At 39.7% G+C, this 20,486-nt stretch overlaps 1 protein-coding gene across 1 annotated transcript; it reads left to right on the top strand.

Moving 5' to 3' along the window:
• The first annotated feature begins 1,425 nt into the window (after positions 1-1,425).
• LOC131370517 (glial cell line-derived neurotrophic factor) lies at positions 1,426-19,147 on the top strand. Its single transcript, XM_058417836.1, has 4 exons — positions 1,426-1,689; positions 16,206-16,300; positions 16,378-16,567; positions 16,655-19,147. The coding sequence occupies exons 1-4, from the start codon at positions 1,656-1,658 to the stop codon at positions 17,116-17,118; spliced, it is 783 nt and encodes a 260-aa protein (XP_058273819.1). The 5' UTR covers positions 1,426-1,655; the 3' UTR covers positions 17,119-19,147.
• The last annotated feature ends 1,339 nt before the right edge of the window (positions 19,148-20,486 follow it).

Genomic DNA, 20,486 nt, shown 5'->3' with positions numbered 1-20,486 from the left:
ATGACCAGGAGACTCATGTTCCCACGAGGTCGTCGCAGTCCTGCTCCTCAGCCGTCTTGGTCTGTTAGAAAAGTTTTGGGTTTCAGCAGGTTTCATTACCGCCACAGATCATTGTGCCAGTGTGAGTTTGAGACGAAGTGATGGCCGTTTGTGAAACGCGAGTACGTAATTCACCAAACACTCACAAATATAATCTCGCCGTTATTGTGCCTAATCAGTCTGCCCTTACAATAGATTCTAAAATGCATTTGAAAACCTTGTGATTTTTACTCTCTCGCTCTCAGAGCCGCAGGTGAGTTTGCTTAGCGTTCATTCAGAGGCACAAACCTCAGTACGAGGCATTTGAGCTCGCTAAAAGACAACAAACATGTAAAGGTTTGTGGTTAACACCTGAAGGCTTTCTGCCATGTAGCAGCTATGCTAACTCTCCGAGTCTTGAGTTTGGACTTGAATAGAACGGAGGATAAACGATGGAGGTGTGAGGCAGGCGAAGTGTCTGTACATGTCGTCATAAACACCGCCATCTATAAACTCCTCTGTCTGACTGCATCATGCAGCGTTCTGCTTCAATTAAGACTCATAATGGAGAAGATTGCAGCAGGAGTAAAGTTGGGCTGAAGCATTGCTTACTTATTATATTATTAATTTTTATTATTAGTAGTAGTATGGTTTACAACATAATCTATTCAGTAGCATGTTAGTATTTACAGATATAATAAATGTGTGTGTGTGTGTGTAGGTGGTTGTTTGTATAATTTGTCCCGTACTATAAAAATAAAACTTTTGTTCATTTTTAGTTATTTATAAATATGTACAGTACTATTATTATATTATTAATGTTTTGTAAATAATTAATAATGCAATTATTTATATGGCTCGTGTTCTTCTTCTTCTTCTTCTTCTTATTATTATTATAATGCAACATAACATTTTATTCTCTGTTACATGATGATAGAATTCATATAAAATAGCAGGAATACTAATATATTGTCATTAAATAACCAGTAATACGTTTATCTGTTTATTTGTTTTATTTATGAGTCTGTTTTATATAAATATACTATTGTGTACTATTGTGTAAAGTCTATTTTACATAATTTGTAAAATTAAATTTTACATCGATTGTAAAGCAATCTTGGACGTTAGAAAGGTGGACAATAAACAAACAAACAACTGTATGCTAATTATTATTATTATTATTATTATTATTGAGTGTGTGTGTGTGTGTGTGTGTGTGTGTGTGTGTGAGGTACGGCCACAGAGGGAGGCGCCTCCCTGCCCATTAAAGCCTTTGAAGAGTTTTTTTTATCCGCTGCTTAAGAGGTGAATACACACACAATCACACACACACACACACACACACACACTCTCTCACTCTCTCTCTCTCTCTCTCTCTCACACACACACACACACACACACTCTCTCTCTCTCTCACACACACACACACACACACACACTCTCTCTCTCTCTCTCTCACACACACACACACACACACACACACTCTCTCTCTCTCTCTCACACACACACACACGCACACACACACACACACACACTCCGGGGAGAGTTAAGCGTGTGAGGATGATGAAGTGTGAAGGAGCTGGAGGACTGCCTGTGTGTGTGAGTGTGTGTGTGTGTGTGTTTTGAACCTCTGGGACATGAGGAGCGGAGCGAATCTTCTTCGCCTCACCGGTAACGCGCTTTCACTTCTCCATTTTTGATCAACTTTCTTTCTTTCTTTCTTTAGCTGTGTTTTCGCTTTTTATTCCTGGCTGTATTTTTTGGGGGGTGTAGGGTGTATAGCGCGTAGAAAAGTTATAAACCTGTTATTACCTGTCACTAGAATAAAGCTCCAGAGTGACGCAGGAGGCGCGGATTCGAGTGCGCGGTTTGAAAAGCGGAGGCGCGTGCATGGCTGTCGGAAAAGTGTAGAATTTAATTCTAACATGTTGAATTAGCACGCAGTATGGCGCGCTAGACTATTTAAGAAATATACAAAATAATAATAATAATAATAAGCTGAGTGAGGAGTGGAGTCAAGACGCACAACATTGAATTACAACACAAGGCAGAAATAAAGGACGGTATTTTTCCATGTTGCTGGTGTACCTTCTGTACCTTTATTATGTCCAGTTTACCTTTAAAAAAAAAAAATGTGTCCGGCTTTAAAGACTTTATATCGAAGGGTCAGCAGTTGAGGTGAAAGCCTTTGAAGTTCAGGTGATCTTTTATTCCTGGTGCACCTGGTGTTGATTCTTTTCTCTTCAGTGTCAGAAAGCTGGATGTCCACTTGTTTGTGTCTTCATTTTTTATTTATGTATTTTTTAAAAATCCAACTGGATTTTATTTTGTTATCGTCAGCTGAAGTGTGCTGTTCCCATCAGTTTAACCTGAATACACTGTGGAAGTGTCTAGAAACTGGTTTCTCGTGGTTTTTATCCTCATGTGGTGAATGAACAGAATGTGTTCATGGCAGAGAATTCACTCCTGGAGTTCTCACTCATTAGCATCAAGTCATCTCAGTAAGGAACCAGGAGGTTTTGAGGTATGTGACTGGATAAAATAACTCTCTTTATAGAGCATTTTTAATGGGCAGGTTTGTGGAACCTTCAAAAAGCCGTCTTTAAACCTTAATGACCGCGTTTAGAATGGAAATGTCCAGAGAGCTTGGAATCAGAGTGCAGTGTTTAAGTCTCTAAAAGGATGTTCACTGAACGCTGAACATTTTTCTCTGACTTGTAGACAGGGGTTTGACCCCCAAAGTGCTAGCCTTCACATCCTGATTTAAGTCAGAAACTTGCCCGGACTCTATATGACAATCAGACAGCTTTTAATGTGCATTAAATGATCGAATTAGCAGCTCACATGCTGTTCATTTGCACCAGACTAAATGTTTTGAGAATTCTTAGCATTTAATGTAAGTGAAAATAAGAAAAGTCATAAATTGATGCCCTACAACACATCATGATGTCCCTCCTGTTGTCTCTAGCTTTAGGTGTTAAATCGAGTGTTAATGATGAGTTGATTCAACATCAGGCTTGTGGTTGTGATATCGTGCTCTCAATAATGATAAAAAGCTCCACCAGGTTCTTCAGATCAGTTATTTGTGTTATGTTAGCATTGGACCTTAAATAAAACCTCAAGTTTTACCAGCAATCTCCGAATCTTTTGAGATATGAACTGGACATTTCAGATCTCTCAGACGCTTGTGTTTGTGCTCGTTTGAATGAATTAGATCAATAACGCAGCAATCTGCTCCAAACTCCGTTTTTGTCATTAGCCTGATGTAAATGGTAGGAAGGTTCACTTCAAAGCAGACGATCGCAATCTGCAGATGTGGATTGTAAGTGCCGGTTGAGGGTACGAGTTTCACAATGCAGAGAGGACGGGTCACACGACGGGTTCCTGTATGTCCGTGTCGAGGCTTCGGTTACTTTTTTTCCCGCTCTTCGCGGCACCTCCTCTTCTTCTTCTTTTTCTTCTAAGCATCTTTTCCCATGGACATTTTTCCTTTAAATTCCTTTGAGCTCACGAATCCGACTGACTGACTGACTCACTGACTGAAATTTGTCTGATGAATGTCACATGAGGAAAATGTTACATATTTTCAGGATTACAAGACACCATTTTGGCAAACGGCACCGCAAAGAAACATGATGTATTTTTTTCATTAGCCCATTAGCCCATTTGAAACCGTGTGTTTCAGAACGCAACATTACTTTAGCAGTTACAGAAATGCCATATTAAGGAGCGCCGTGGCTAGTTTGGTGCTAACGTGAATAAGCATTATCGTTGTGGTAATGTTTATATGAAAGCTCCTTATAAAGTAAACTGTTTATGTAATAAACACTGCTTTGCTAAAAAAAAAAAAAAAAGGATCTTTTCTGAAGGAATAGGATCAGGAAGAATAACACTAAGACAAACACGAACAGCAGGAGGTGCTAAAGTGCTCTTTTATAGACAAAATAAAAACATTATTTCCCAATCTGCTGCATTTTTATTAGAATTTCTATACATCCTGCTGACTTTTGTGATATTTATGACTTTGGAAGTTTACATTTTTCGATACGATACCTCAGAGTTTTCCATGCTATGTGAAAATCCGTATTGGCTTGTTGATGCTAAGTGTAATTTCAGTCAAATTTTAGTGTTAGATGTCTTTTCTTTGGAAAATGTTGACATTCCAGATGGGTTTGTCTTGTTTTTTCTGCTATAGTGTTTAACATTGTCTGTTTTTGCAATGTTTTGGTAGGTAAATAAATGGTCAGCTAATTTCCAAACACTTCTGAGGAAACTTCTGGCTGAAATTGTTTGCTTGGTCACTCTCTTTTTACATTATCTATTTATACAACTTTGCTAGCTAACTAAATTGTCACGCAATCTGCCATGTTTTGGTCTTGTTAACATTCTGATTTATATTTTCTCTCAACATCTTTATTAGAAATGTTGGTAAATTAGCTGACAATTCATTTTACATTGCCAGTTAGCTGGTTCCTAGCTAGCCAGATAACTAAATTCAGCTGATTTACCAACATTTCTGAAGGAAATGTTCATATTCTGGAGGTATTTGTCTTAACTCTGCTTTCACTGGGATTCTTCACATCTGATTACCAGCTAGCTAGCTAGCTATTTTTTAGCTTTATTACCAAAACTTCTGTTAATTTTTCCAAGTTGTTTTGACTTTTTTTTTTTTCCACTCCCACTGTTTTCTGTCAAGATTGTGTCAGAAATGTTGCTAAATTAACCAACCATTTAGCTAGCCACCAGTGTCTTCTTACATTAACTGTGTAAAGACTTAACTCATTTGCCATTGCTTTTGAGGAAAATGTTATTTCAGATGATTAGGTGTTGTTTCTTATCTGTATAAAAAAAAAACTTACCCTCAGTTTCCTAGCTAACCCGTTGTGATTTTCATCACATTTACTAACATTTCTGTGGAAAATGTTGACATTCCTGAAAGTTTGGTGTTTTTCCACAATCTTTGTTTTTTACATTGTCTGTTTTTACAGCTATTTGCTAACTAACTACATTTTCAGCTAATTTACCAACATTTCTGAGGTAAATGTTATTTCAGAGGGTTAGGTCTGTTTTCTAGCTAACTAGTTGCAATTTTCATCACATTTATTAACATTTCTGAGGAAAATGTTGTTATTTCAGATGATTAGGTGTTGTTTCTTATCTGTATAAAAAATTACCCGCAGTTTCCTAGCTAACTAGCTGCATTTTTCATCATTTACTAGCAATTTGTGAGGAAATTCTGATATTCCTGAAAGTTTGGTGTGTTTTTCCTCAATCTCCATTTTTAGAGCTATTTGCTAACTAACTCAATTTTCAGGTAATTTACCAACATTTCTGAGGTAAATGTTGACTTGTATCTTGTTCCCAGATGTTTTTGTCTCGATTTTCAGTTCCTTTACAACATTTATGAGGCAAATGATTCATTTCACGGCTGGTTTGCTCTTGTTTCTGGGAAGTTCTGTTTTGAATGGCAGTTAATTTATCAGCACTTCAGAAAATATGTTGATTTTTTTTGTCGATACCACTGTTGCTGTGTTTGTACTTATTTTGTTGTCTTTGTTAGCTAGCTAAACTGTAACCTTCAGTCAGTAACTAGCTTATGCACAGCGCTGCATCTGCGTTTTAGAGTTTTCTACCAAATTACTGGCTGAAAATGTGATTTACGAACGTTCCTCCATCTCCTTTTCCCACAAATCCAGTAGTGTGATTGGAAAAGACCTTCCACTAATGGTGATGAGTGTGTTTTAAACTTCTTAATGGCGTGCCTTTGGCGTGAGTCTTCATCCCGAGTCGTGAGATCTGAGTTGTTGTATATGTTCGGACCACATAAACCTGTCAGAGGCGGCGATGTTTAATGACCGTGCGATAGTGAGAGAGATGGTGGGAGAAAGTTTGTGAGTGTGTGCGTGACACCGAGAGAGTGTGAAAGGGCGGGGGAGTGTGTAAAGATGCGCAAGAATATTGTTACCATCTGGACATCAGGCGATAAGTGCTTAAAACTGCTCTGTCATTATGGGATCTGTTCTACACCATGATCTATATGCTTTTACAGTTAAATAGCTGTTGATATGTTAATGCAGCGAATATGTTATTCAAGGAATCCTCCAGGGTTTTTCAACCTAATCTTTATCCTCTGCATGTGTAGCAGTGTGATTATCAGACATGAGAATTTCAACACATTTTACTGCCCTGAAAAAAAAAGAACATGTTTAGTCCAAAATCACAAAAACAGAAGTCTAAGAGCAGCTAACGAGCTTCGTGAAAGGATGTTAATTTAGAGAGCACATTTCTGTGATCCACTTTTATAAATTCTTCCGGTTTTAGTTTTAACCTGAAGCTCTATATCTGTGTAATTGATGCTTCTAGAGTTGGAACTACTTTTTTTAGTGGGAGGAATTGTTTTTTTTTTGATCATGGCTCATATATACACCACATAACCTTCTGGAAAATGTAAGCAACCGGCCCTAGAACAAATGGTAAATGGCAAATCTAAGTCTCAGATCTAACATCTTCAGTTTCTATCAGTTACAGAGTACATACTGAATGTGGTTTGTCAAAACACCTTAGACTCATAATGAGAGAATTTTGACTAAACCGATATGTGTTAAACGTGTTCTTCTCGGTGGCAGTCGTGTGAACGATACGTAAACGGTGACTGCAGAGTAGTCAGTAAAGTTTTGAAAAACGCTGGATTGTTCCCTTAACCTCGCACGACTTTAGATATCCGTTGTGAATTCTTACAGATTTTGCAAGCATGAGTGTGTGAAAGAGCAACACTTAACTGGCAGGGTCCTGTTACTCTGCCTTAAAAGTGCACACACTTTGACCTCAACTGACCCAGGCTCCAACCTTACTAGGGGTCAACGCAACAGTTTAAAAGACCCTCTGTCCCTGTGAGCTGGGAAATGTTTGCTTGTGGATGTCTAGAGCTTAGTTATGAAACTTTAATCTTGTACACAAAGATGAAGCAATGAAACATGACTAAAGCCTTGTACTTCACATCGTCCAGCTTTGGCACGCTGCTGTTCCCTGTTGCATTGCGTATTGAGACTCTTTGACTTGACAGAAATGTAACACAGTGCCACGGATGTTCCACTTGAAGAGTTGGAACCCATTTCGTCTGCTTTGTGGTCACGACGAAACAGCATGACCCGTTGGTTTTTGATACACCCCGGTGCCCTTTCACCTTCTCTAGCTGACCGCAAAATGCGGCGTAATTGTCCTTCCAGCCCGGTTTTAGCCACAAAATTGTCCCTGTAAGCTTAGCCTTTGACACTGCTGGGTAATTAGCCCTGATTGTGCCACAGCCGGAGTAAGAGTGCCACAGGGCAATGGGGCAGTCCGGAGTCTGGATCTGTTTAAACGCCAGTGCCTCAAATATCTCACAAACAAAGCTTTTGCAGCTTTAAAAAAACCCAAAAAGGCTGGAAAGGTGAACGGGGCTGTGTTTCTCTCTCACTCAACCTCCTTTGCTTTTCTTGATTCTGTTTGTTTCATTTTTTACCCTCCCGTCTGGTTTCTCACCCCATTTTCACCCAGATGAACGATGTTATTACCTTTTTTCTCTTTATCAGATCATCTCCCACTAGATCTTTTCCTTTTTGAAAGTGAAGTACGTTAAATAGGTTTATTGCACACCAGCGTGTTTTTTGGGGGCTGGAAGTGGTTGTTTAATACAATAAGCCGTATTCTTCTGCAATTGCCAGGTCAGATGCATTAATCATGGTGCCGTCGGGCCCTTTGAACGGCTCGGCCAGGACATGGAAACTCTTTGAATGCCGTTTGTTCATCCAGACGCACTAATGGCTGCCCTTTTTTCCCTCAACCCCGAGCTTAATTTGAACAAATGAGACGTGAGCTAGAGTACACAAGCTATACGCTGTCCAGGCTGTCAGGGTGTAATGACCTGAGGATTCATCTGGAAAGGTAGAGACGCTGGATGGGAGGATGAGCTTTGCTTAGTCATGATTGGAACATGCTCAATTGTGCGTTCAGGTATCCAAAACAGCCTGTTTGTCGAGAGGAACGGTGTGAAAAGTTAGTGGTATGTTAACCTGTTGCACCTTTCATCATTTACAACTGCAACACTCCTGATTCTATAATCTATGCTCCTCAGGATTCTTTTTCTATAGTCTGTTTATTAATAAAGCTTCGTCTCCTGCCGTTTTCTTTCTGTCAAGTACTCTGTGGCTGTTCAGACGAATCCTCTGGAGTGAAACTGTATCTCCTCTGTTGCCCCTCTCCCCCTTTAATTTATTCCCATTTAAGGACTCGCTCACCCAAGTGTTCCCTTTCTGTCATTCCCTCCTGAAATGCGTTTAATCACAAGCTGTATTTGGTTATCATAGCGAGAGGCAAAGCCACTTCGATGAAGCTGCTAAAACTGTTTGTTCAGGATGGAGTTCAAGAGCAACAGGACTCGGGCGTTACACAAACCGAATCTCTCGCTGGATACGTGTAGAGGCCAGAGATTTGGGACGTTGTAGTAGTAAATTCCTTTCCCCTCCGACGCAGCTTGCGAAATACAGCTGCGTGTTTGCTTTTTATTCATTTCAGCACTTTTTAGTCATCCTTCAAAGGCACTTTCTGTTGTGAAGAGCAGTCAAAGCCACGAAGAGTTGTACATCGATGGTAGAAAAACGTCACAGCCGAGCGGTTCTGGATTGTGATTGGTCAGAAAAGAAGGCTCGGGCCGTCATGCAGGATTTAGATTAATGTTCTCCTTCTCGTTATAACACCTTATCGTTTCCATAGTAACGGCTCTGTCACAGGGACGTACACTCTGATGGAAGGAGTCTCCAGTGTCAAAGTTTTTTTAAAAGTCAGGTGTAAAGCTGTAAGTTTTGTAAGAGCTGTTTCATGGGCGTTCCACAACATAAAATGCAACTGTAATCGGATTAAAAGTATGAGATATCATACAAGTAAATATTATAACTGTTTGCGAATTTCTGAGAGGAATAAATCACTTTGGCACATGCCGTTATTAGTAAATAATCATATTATCATTAACGTCACTTTGCTAACAATTGCAATTAAACACGTGGAGGCGGAGCCTAGGAGGTGCATTAATCCCAAATTGGAGTTGTTTGATTAGATTAAATCTAGATAAAGTCACGTTCACGTTTGGCTGGAGTCACTACATTCTAGAATACATTCCAGAAATATATATAAAGTGTTTAAAAAATGCTCCCCTGCATGTATAAGATGTGTACAGTTTGTCCTGGAGTTGTGTTAGTCACATGACAAACCACAAGACAACATTTGCATGTGTGTGTATGTTTTGGCATGGCTCTCCTCCTACACTGTTTGTGTGTGTGTGTGTGTTTTGTGCATTTTGGCTTCTTTCTACCTCTGTGCTGTGTGTGTTTGTGTGTATATTTGTGTGTGTGTATGTGTGTGTGTGTGGTCTGCAACAGAGGATATGGCAGTGAGAGGAAGTGGCCAGATACACACACTGGCCAGGCAGCCGCGCGGTGTGGAATGCAAACAGCGGCCGCTGCATTTGAGTGGCAAAAATAAAAGGCTGAACTCCAAACTGCTGAGTTGTAGTGCAAACACTCAACCAGAGGAATCCGAGAGAGTGTGTGTGTGTGTGTGTGTGTGTGTGTGGAGTAACACTTCTGGCTGCTTCATCGGTTTGGTCTGGATTTAGCTGCATCAATTATATAAAGGGAGCAATTGCAAGAAAATATCTACCATTTGACTTTTAAATATTTACATTTTAACGTTTTAACGATTGAATCACAGAACATTTTGTCTGTTTAACAGCTAAAAATAGTCCAGGAATATACAGTCCAGGAATATTTCTACACCAAAAATTCCAGAATAGAGTATGTTAAAAATGGTACGATCCTTAAATTAGGAAAGAATCTTCCTCATGCCGTGCCAAGCAGCTAGCTGGCTAGTGATGTAGCTAAAATGACATGCATTTTTATATTTAATTAATTATTTTAAACAGTAATGGTAGCTAATGAAGAACATAGATTTAGTTTATGACTAGCATTAGTTAGCTGCTAGATGACAGCTACTAAACTAGCATTCATTACCTGCTATCAGTAGCAGCATTCAACAACTCTGCTAATCAGTAACAAATGATAGTAGCTAGTTTTTTTCCAGTCAAAACTTTCAAGCATTTCTCAAGTGTTGTGACATCACAACCTGAGTTTATGCATAGCCCCGCCTTCAAATATACATATTGTTTAATTCGCCTCAAGTGATTTATCTCAGTAGTGATACGTTTACCTCAAACACCAGTCTGTGTAATCAGAATAGTCCATCAGGTCTAAACAGAGCTAATGACCGATTACCTTCACTGTCTGTTCACTGACATGATGAATACACATCTTCCATGCACTCGTAGATTTAAAAAAAGCACAAGAAGTACAGGAAAAGAGGAGACCTGCAGGATTCTGAGAGCTAAATCGTCTTCCTGGCAGCGTTCACCGCCGCTGAAACTCTGCAGCGACTCGAAGCTGACAGTAACGAGATCCTGCTTTCTCCCTGAGAGGGATTATTAAATGATACGCTCGGATTTCACGCTAGCGGACGTGCCACGATTAGCTGAGGATTTTGCACAGCGGGCGCTTCAGCGTGTAGCGGATTCGACGCTTTAGGCGTCTGAACAAGGTCAAAACACAGACCCTGGTAAAGTGGAGTGAAAACTCCACACGACGGATTAAAGTGACGGTGATGAAGTGGTGTGGACACTGATACAGCTGATATATTACTCAGTACTCGTACATGTGCAGGATGGAGTTCACACCCTGCGATGAAAGCGTGTCTGGCAGCGATCAGGCTCGCACCAGGTGCGTTTTATTGCCGGGTTGATTTAAGACGGCCGATCCCTCTCCGAGACACCTCATCTTTTCTGACAGGTAGAGCTGGCACATGAAACACCTCTAATGGCAGTGGCCGAGCGAGGCGTGCTGAAAGAATGCAGACCTCGCTCTTTTTCCGTCATTTATACTCTGTACGTTATGACCAGACATCCTGAGAGAGATCTGCAAAGTCCTTTCGGTTTAGAACTTTTAAATCACGCTCACCAAAGAAATCATAAAGCTTTGACTATTTGATTATTGAGCGTTTGACTGTTCGAGTGTATGTGAGCTCACCCTCGCCGCTCCGGGATCCTGAGCTCATGTTATTCTGCGGGTGGAGTTTTATATGATCTCCACGTGTCCTGTGTCCTCAGGACAGATCCTAGGTGTGGGTTAAGTGTGTGAACGTTGTGTGCGGTGCACAGAGATGACCTGGCATCCCGTCCCAGGTTCATTCCCGCTTCACACCCTGTGTTCCCGGGATAGACTCCAGAACCATAGCCACCCAAACCAGGATACGGTGCTTACTGGAGATGAATGGTGAGCATTTGAGTATATGCTAGCTGAATATCTGAGAACATTTGAGTGTAAAGAGTACTGAATATTTGAGTTTGGGAAAAGTTGAGTATTTGAGTTTGTAAGTATTTGAGTGTGAATTATTTAATTAATCTGATTATTTGAGTGTTTGCAATTTCAGTAGAATGCTTGAGTATTTGATCATTTGTATTGATCAGTAGAAGCAGTTTGATCATTTCAGTGATCTTAACCTCCTGAACTCTAAAGATCCATGAGTGAAAGTTCCTCATCTTTTTGTGTTATTTTTTCCATGTAGATACTGGATTAGGGAAGGAACATCATCGATGTAACTACGTGACTAATAATCATATCTTATGTTATATATTATAAATAAATCTCCCAGCTCTAGCAGTGGAGTGACCAACACTCTCCCCCTCATTTGCATCCTGAGCTCTGATACCAGGCTTCACTCCCATATTTGTCACGATCATGTGTTGGTCCTGCTTTCCTGTTTTTTCTAGCAGTTTTGAGCCTGAGGGTGGAGGGAAGTGGCAGACTGGAACTGGCCGAGCGAGGCTTTAATCAGCGCACAGGACATCACAGACTCTCTCTGGAGCTCCTCATGATCAGGGCCGCCCGGTTCGACCCCACGGGCACCGGCAACACTCGCATGAGAAAAGCTCTGATACACGAGGAGCACTGAGGTGCTTCTAAAACACTACCAGGTGCACCAGCAGTGCTGGGAATGAAAGAAAGAAACTCTGTTCCTGAGCTTTAAGGCTGGAGTCAACTGGAACGTTTGATCTGGAATTCTGGTGGAAACTTCTCGAGTCCTGCACTGCTGATTTTTTGATGCTTTGCACACTTCACCGAGTCGACTCTCAACATATTTTGTGAATGATGAGAGAGCTGAGAAGCCTCGGGCTGCGTGTAACTGGCATTTTCGACAGTTTATTGACCGAAATCTAGTAGCACCACACTGGCTAAACCAACCATAATATTTATCCTGACTCATAACCTTCATAACTTTGTAAATTGATATAAATGGTCAAAGATCACAAATGATAACAAAAAATCCCTGACACTACTAGACAATTATTTAAATTGTCCTGTTTCAATAAAACCTTTGTATCTTGTTCATATTATTTAGAACAAAAACCCCCAATATTGTTCACAGTTTTAATGTAACTCCAGTTAGCTTCACACTCCAGCCAATCAGAGTGAGCCCAGGGACAGAAAGGACTGTGATTGGTTCTTGTATAGATGATAACGTAAACAGAGAGGGAATCTGCTTTAAAATGAAACTAACAACGTTTACTGAACCTCACTGCTGTTTATTATTATATAATATTTACATTTTACTGATTTATCATTGCAAAAACTAACATTTCTAAACAAATCTCATCTTTTTATCGTCACCTGAATCTAGAAATGTGAATTTCATGAGACAGTCAGCAGCAAATTGTCCCAATTTCTTGCCTCATAAATCTCATCCTAAACTTTGAACTTTTTAACAGCAGGAAGTCCTGAGGGTGAGAGAAAGAGAGGGGGGGGGGGATAGGGAAAGAGATAGAGGGGAGGGAGAGAAAGATAGAGAGAGAGAGAGAGAGAGACGGGGGGGGGGGATTGAGCGCAAGAGAGAGATAGCAGAATAGAAAGAAGAAAGAGAATACTAAATGATGTGTATGTCCTAGCAGATCTAAACACCAACCGAGTTGCAGTCACATCATTCCTGATCCAGATCCTATCCCCAAGAAAATGGTTTTTGTGTGTCAGGAATACACCTTGGACTGGATACCAGTCTTAACTAAAAAGCAGCATGTTCCAACTGGCTGAAAGCAGTAACGACTGTAGATGTAGAAGTTTATAACTCGTACCAGAGCACACTGAGTCAGTGTTAGTGTTAGTGTTAATGTTAGTGTTAGTGGTTCGTACTGATGGGAATTCCAGCTCTTTTCAGTAAGAAGGCTCATTTGACTCGCCAGTACGAGTCGACTCATATAAAACATTGTAATCATTGTCAAATTGAACATATGTGATATAAATAACACAGTTCAGGACATGCTGTTACAGGAAAACAATAAACTGTAGGGTGGAAACAGTAACTTTAATTCATTACACAACCCTGTCTGTGATTATTTTACCTGAAAGAGTCGACTCAAAGAATCGAATCAAAGAGTCAAACTGTTCATGTGACACACCACTTGGGCATTAGGAGCTGACTGCATGAACACAGTGAACAGTGTAAGAATTTATCACACAGCGAGATCGTTTTAAAGGAACACTTTGGCTAATAAATCTATTATTTTTTAAATAAAAACATATTTTATAAAAGTCCAAATGATGTTACTGAGTTAAATGACTGGCTCTAGGCTTGTTACAGTGTCTGTGTGAGTGTGTATAAGTGTGTGTTTGTGCTTGACAGAGTAATTTATGCATGCAGTTTGCATGATGCTAAAATGGTAGAAAATAAGCTTTCCTGATTTGTTAGCAAAATTAGCCTCGTAGCCTCAGTGTAAAACCTAAACAAGCACAAAACACACGTCATGGCTGAGGGAGAAGAATCGTGGAAAAATGCAATGCCATGGCCTCATGGACATGGCTGTGTGTGTTGGTGTGGTCAGATGTCTGAGGTTTAGCTGATTATAAATATACCTCGAGGAAGGTGTGCGAACAGAGGTTGTTTTTTTTTAATTCAGACTGACACATTTATAGCTGTTTGTGGGTGTTTCTGTTATGTTATGATATGGATTTTCGCTATTCCGGATTCCACACGGAGGATTTCGGGGAATTTTTGAGCGCAGATTCATGTTTGTGTACAATCCATATGGACAGAAGTGCATTAGAGCTCGTGTTTATAAAAACCACCGGAAATATTTCTGTCTCGGAGAGCATGCTGTTTTCTGACAGTATCTCAGATGCTTGTATTAACCTTATATCGTTTCTTTGGTAACAGCTCATTCACATACCATTAATAAACAGATTTAATAAAAATCATATGGATATGATAAGGTTTCTTGATTTAGTTTATTTGATTTACAGTAAAGGAAGGAGTCTCCAGTGTCAGCGCTTTATATGTTTTCCCACATTTTTCAGGACAGATGAGTTTCTCTGTAATGTGACAAGCTGCGTTTTTGTCTTATTATTCCACATTCCACAACATTCCACAACATTATACGTAACTCTTTTGTTTTTGTTGTTCTTTTTTCGGCTGTTCCCTGTTCAGAGTCGCCACAGCGGATCATTTGGTCCACATGTTTTGATTTGGCACAGGTTTTACGCCGGATGCCCTTACCGACGCAGCCCTCCCATTTTATCCGGGATTGGGACGTTATATGGAACTCTTTAATTAATACAAACTGTAATAATCGGAGCAAAATTCTTTGGGACGTGACTGTAAAAGGAAAAGAATTCATTTCAGTGTGGTAACAGATGCCTCACTACATCACAATACCCCATAACGATAACAGTGTTTTATTCCTGATACATTCTGTATAAACTTCGTACAGTAATGCAATTAAATATAATTATAATTATTTTAAGACAATTAATATTCTATGCTCTCTTGTCAAAGTGTAAAAATTCCCATGAGAGCGGTGGTGTTTTTTTTGTCATAAAACAAAACAGGCTATCAGGTCACAGTATGCAAATATCATGTGTTCCGTACACTATTGCAGCAATGGAAAGGGGGTGTGGCATGTGGAGTGGGCTGACTTTCATAGTTTGCATATTTATAGAATGTCTAGAATCATTTCTGGAAATAAAATGAAGGAAAAGTGTAGATGTTGCTCATGTAGTGTGGAATTCTGTTCATATTGTCCTAAAAACAACTTCTGGGTTATGTTCCAGGACCTTCTTTGCTGCTGATTAAATTTAATCTTTCAGGTTAAAAACCTTTCTTTAGCTTGCATGTGGTCTGCTATCTTGGATAGGTGTTTTCCAAAAGAATCAATTCAAATCCATTGGGTGTGAATGTAAATTGAATTTAAATGTATTTTATTGCTGTGATTCCATCAGCCTCAGATATAGACCACATGAATCTCAGAGAAATCCTGAGGCTCGTATTACACACTGCCCCCTGCTGCACAACCCATGCTACTACTACTACTACTACTACTACTACTGAAACTCCCCAAACATAACAATATGAAGCTGATTCGAGAGCAGCCATGTGAATTATTATTATTAATAGAGCATAAACACTTTGCCCAATTTTGTGCGATGTGACTCGTGCATGATGGCTCTAAACCCAGGTGGCCATCTTTCATTTTTCTTGTCTGTGATCCTCCTTAAAATGGAAAGTGTTCAGGCCAGAAATCATCCTGTCGTTCTGCGACACGCTCTGCTAATTTACCCATTAGTCATCTTCGGCGTGTAAATAATAGCCCGGTTTTCTCCGGCCTCGTTTCAACCCTGATATAAATCAGAGGCCTTCAGTGCGAGGCTCAGTGACTCACATGCTGCAGTGAGTCAGTAAACATCTGCATTGCTGGGAAGCCTTATCAACCGCTCTGCATCTGTGTGGTTTTGGGAGACCCAGGATCCCCCAGCATGCCTCCTTTTAACACAGAGCTAATCTCGTCAAACCTCGAAAGCTCCTCAGGGCTTCCCTTAGAGCTGTTTATTTACAGGACACTGTAGCTTTGTTGCACCCGCATGCCAACACGGGGTCACGATCTCCATGATTACAAGCACACTTTCCATAGGCATTGTGTATTCTTGATTAGCAGGATGCCATTGCGTATGAATGTTGATGCATGGGTGCGTGGAGGTGTATGCATCGCCTGCATGCTGTTCTCTAAGTTTAGATTAAAATGCAGAAAAGGGTGACATGATGTTCTTGTTGTCTCTGTGCAGGTGGAAGAAGGCGGAGGAGAGGTCGAGCCAAGCAAGGACTGTTCGCAATGTTATCCGCAGCCACTGATGCCACGTTTCAAAGAAGGAACTGGAAGGTACGATCAAGAACATCAAGATAATGCCTGCTGCTGAACTTCTGAATACGTGAACTTCTGAACTCCTTTTCATGCAGATGGTGGTATGGGTGCTTGTATCTCTGCTGCCCCTGGTAGTCGGAGACAGGCATGGGTTTAGCGAAGACCCCGTGGATGCAGTGGGTTTAGTTACCACTACGCTGGACGAGCAGCCATTTGACACTCTACCCGAGGAAGACGAGGAGATGGGAGATGGAGACGGCCATTCTCCTTGGCAAAACATTTTTGGTGAGTTTGGGTTTTGGTGGCTGAAAAGTTGATTTGATTTTACTGATAAGACCTGCTAGGTCACAATGTTCTCACTTGTCTTTCCAGAACCTTCGGTTCTGGTAGAGGAGGATCAGCTGGCTCGGTGGGAACGTTCCCCACGTTCCTCGGATGCCTCTGATGCTCAGTCCAAGGGCTCGCGCAAGAAGAAGAAGAAGAAGAAGAAAGAGAAGGAGAAGGGTGAGGACGAGGTGCGGGGCCAGAGCAGCCGTGACTGCCACCTGGAGAGGCGTGAGATGCGAGTGAGGGACCTGGGGATGGGTTACGACTCAGACGAGATCGTGCTCTTTAAGTTCTGCGTGGGTTTGTGCCAGAGTGCACGAGGGAACTACGACGCTGCGCTGCGGGCTCTGCTGACCAACGGCAGCCTGCCCAAACGGACAGCACGCAAGGTCAGCACCAGACCCTGCTGCCGACCCACGGCATACAAGTCTGTCTCCTTCATGGACACATCCACGACATGGAGAACCATCGAGAACGTCTCAGCCTTGGACTGCAAGTGCGTGGGCTAAGCCAGTATCGGAGCAAGAGGAAAGAAATCAATCCCCCTCGAGAAAAAGAGGCAACGTGAAGCTGGAGGGATTCCTGAAATCGGGAATACAGGAATAGGCATTCTGGGATGAGAGCTATTCCAGTTGAAGGAGTCATCAAGGCTTCTGTAACGTGCACAATGTATGCATTCAGCCTTTTACATTCCCAAAACCAGCGTGAGAAGGTCCGGCATGATGCCGGACTCGCCCGAGGTCGGAGCACGGCATGGAGAAGTTCTGCGGAAGGTAGACGACGGAGCCACAATGGACGCTGACGGATTGCATTGTGAGAAACTTGCCAAGAAACTTTGCAGGACTTTAATGACACGGAACGTTCCATTTGTCCGTTTGTTACTGAAGGATGTCAGAGCTTTAAGTGTGTATATGTCCCGATAACAGATGAAACCATTTTCGAGTGTAATTTCTGACATTCAGGTTAACAAAGCTAACACACTACTTCAATTCAGAAAAGTTATTATTATACACGGTTTTATAAATGTACAATACAGAATTAAATCATTCCTACACCGAGCTTAGGACTGTTAAAGGAACTGATGAAAAGATCTACTTTACACTTTCACTCAATCACATCATGGCTTAAAGTACATCGTATTTGTGTATTTACTTTTACACTCAAGCTAGGAGGCTAATGTTTAGTAAATAGCAAACTCCAAAAACTTATGTTAAGTTATGACAGGCTATACAAACTCTTTTTTATTAAAATTTAAGACAAAGTAGAACTATATTGCTATTAATATTAAGACACAGAGTCTAGAAGGATTAGGTGGAGTCTCAGAGGTGGACTGATACCAAAGCTAGGGAAAGCGGTGATTCTCATTGTCCAAGATGGCTGCCTCTGTAATGGTGAGGTTTTCTTCATGTTTCTGCATTCAATAAGTCACACTAGCTAGTTCACTAGGCAGTTAGTGCTAACAGAAACCTAGACAAACTTAGACCTTGGCTTTCCTCTTAGCTATGTTTATTGATGCTGTTTGAAAGAATGCTAAAGTCGGCAATGAATACAAATCGGAACTAGCTAGCTACCTATCTTAACAAGCAAACTGACCTACTAGCTATCAGGTTTAACATGCAAATTTACCAAACTGAACTGTCTTGCCGGTTTTAAAAAAAAAAAAAGCAAAATTGAACCTGCTTGCTAGCTAACTTAACAAGCAAACTGTGACCTAGCTAGCTAGCAAGTTTAACATACAAATTTACAAAACTGAACTGTCTGGCTAGTTTAAAAAAGGTAAGCAAAATTGAACTAACTAACTAGCTAATTTATCAAACAAGTTCATAAAACTGAACAAGCTAGCTAGCTAACTTAACAAGCAAACTGTGACCTAGCTAGCTAGCAGGTTTAACATGCAAATTTACAAAACTGTATTGTCTAGCTAGCTAATTAAACAAGTTAATGTATGAAATTAAACTAGCTAGCGTTATAAATTTACCAATAACTCAACGTGTGTCTTTAGATTTAACGGCGGATGTTAAGACAACATCTTACTGGGGGAAAAATGAAAACGTTTTTTTCCTTCCTTTTTTTTCTACATCAAAGCATAAAAGGTTGTCGTTTTTTCTCTCTTCAACGTTTCTTCAGTTCTTGAGTGAAGTACAGATTTTCCTCTTTGAGCACAACAACGACGTACAATCGCTCAAGTATTTTCCACCTCAGCAGTTAGCATTTTAGCTGGTCATCAGCTACATTAGCCTCTTAGCTGCAGTGCAAACAGACTGCGAACACGACTGATTAGCAACATTTAGGAAACGTGAGATAAAGGCTGAGTTGTGACTCTTGACAGCTGAACCGCTAGCGATCCGGTCAGCCACAAAACACCAGCAGTAGCCTAGCACCAGGATTAGCCTTCCTGTCCTTGCTAGCGACTGCAGTGTGTTTTATCAACATGGATGCTGTGCATCTCTTAGCATTTACTGTATGCTTCATAGGTCAAATATTTATTTTTGCATCTAAGTTATTTATTTATTCATTCTTGTGTATAAGGATGTGTTTCGATCCTTTATATATATATATATATATATATATATATATATATATATATATATATATATATAAAATATTTATTAACATGTATAATAATGTTTATTTGCTTTGATTCTCACCTCCATCGTTACCTGAAATCGGCAAGGTTTGGGAAAAATGTTAAAAAAATTTTTTTTAAAAACAGGATTTTTTTATAAAGATGTGAAGAGTGTGTTTGAGGAATGTGTGTGAGTTAAAGTGAAGTGTGTATCGGTCACACGGACCCGCCACCTCGTCGCTATGTACTCGCCCTTTAAAGAAACGCTGCTCTCCTGGACATATCTACAACACTAGTTACACTAGACATTTATTAGTTTTTTTACACAGTATTTGCATATTATTATTATTATTATTATTATTATTATTATTATTATTATTATTATTATTATTATTCCTTTATTTTTGTACAAGTCTGTATGGAAATAAAGCTGTTTTTATGTAAGGTGTTTGATGGTTCTGGTTTATTTCTTTAAATTTAAAACCAGGCTAAAGTGTTTTATTTCTCTTGCGCTTCAACAATGCTACGTTTTATTTGTTTCTAGCTACATTAAATGCTATGTTTTATCTGTTTCTAGCTATATTTAATGCTACATTTTATGTGTTAATAGCTACAATTAATGCTACGTTTTATCTGCTTATAGTTACATTTTATCTGTTTCTAGCTACATTAAATGCTACGTTTCATTTGTTTATAGCTACATTAAATACTACGTTTTATCTGCTTATAGATACATTAAATGCTACGTTTTATTTGCTTATAGCTACATTTTATCTGCTTATAGCTACATTAAATGCTACATTTTATCTGCTTATAGCTACATTTTATCTGTTTGTAGCTACATAAATGCTACATTTCATTTGTTTATAGCTACATTAAATGCTATGTTTCACTTATTTATAGCTACATTAAATGCTATGTTTCATTTGTTTATAGCTACATTAAATGCTACGTTTCACTTATTTATAGCTACATTAAATGCTATGTTTCATTTGTTTATAGCTACATTAAATGCTACGTTTCACTTATTTATAGCTACATTAAATGCTACGTTTCACTTATTTATAGCTACATTAAATGCTATGTTTCATTTGTTTATAGCTACATTAAATGCTACGTTTCACTTATTTATAGCTACATTAAATGCTACGTTTCACTTATTTATAGCTACATTAAATGCTATGTTTCATTTGTTTATAGCTACATTAAATGCTACGTTTCACTTATTTATAGCTACATTAAATGCTACGTTTCACTTATTTATAGCTACATTAAATGCTACGTTTCACTTATTTATAGCTACATTAAATG

Source organism: Hemibagrus wyckioides, linkage group LG20, assembly GCF_019097595.1.
Source record: "Hemibagrus wyckioides isolate EC202008001 linkage group LG20, SWU_Hwy_1.0, whole genome shotgun sequence".
Lineage (NCBI taxonomy): Eukaryota > Metazoa > Chordata > Actinopteri > Siluriformes > Bagridae > Hemibagrus > Hemibagrus wyckioides.
The sequence above is the reverse complement of the archived record's forward strand: the minus strand, read 5'-3'. Positions and strand labels throughout refer to the sequence as shown.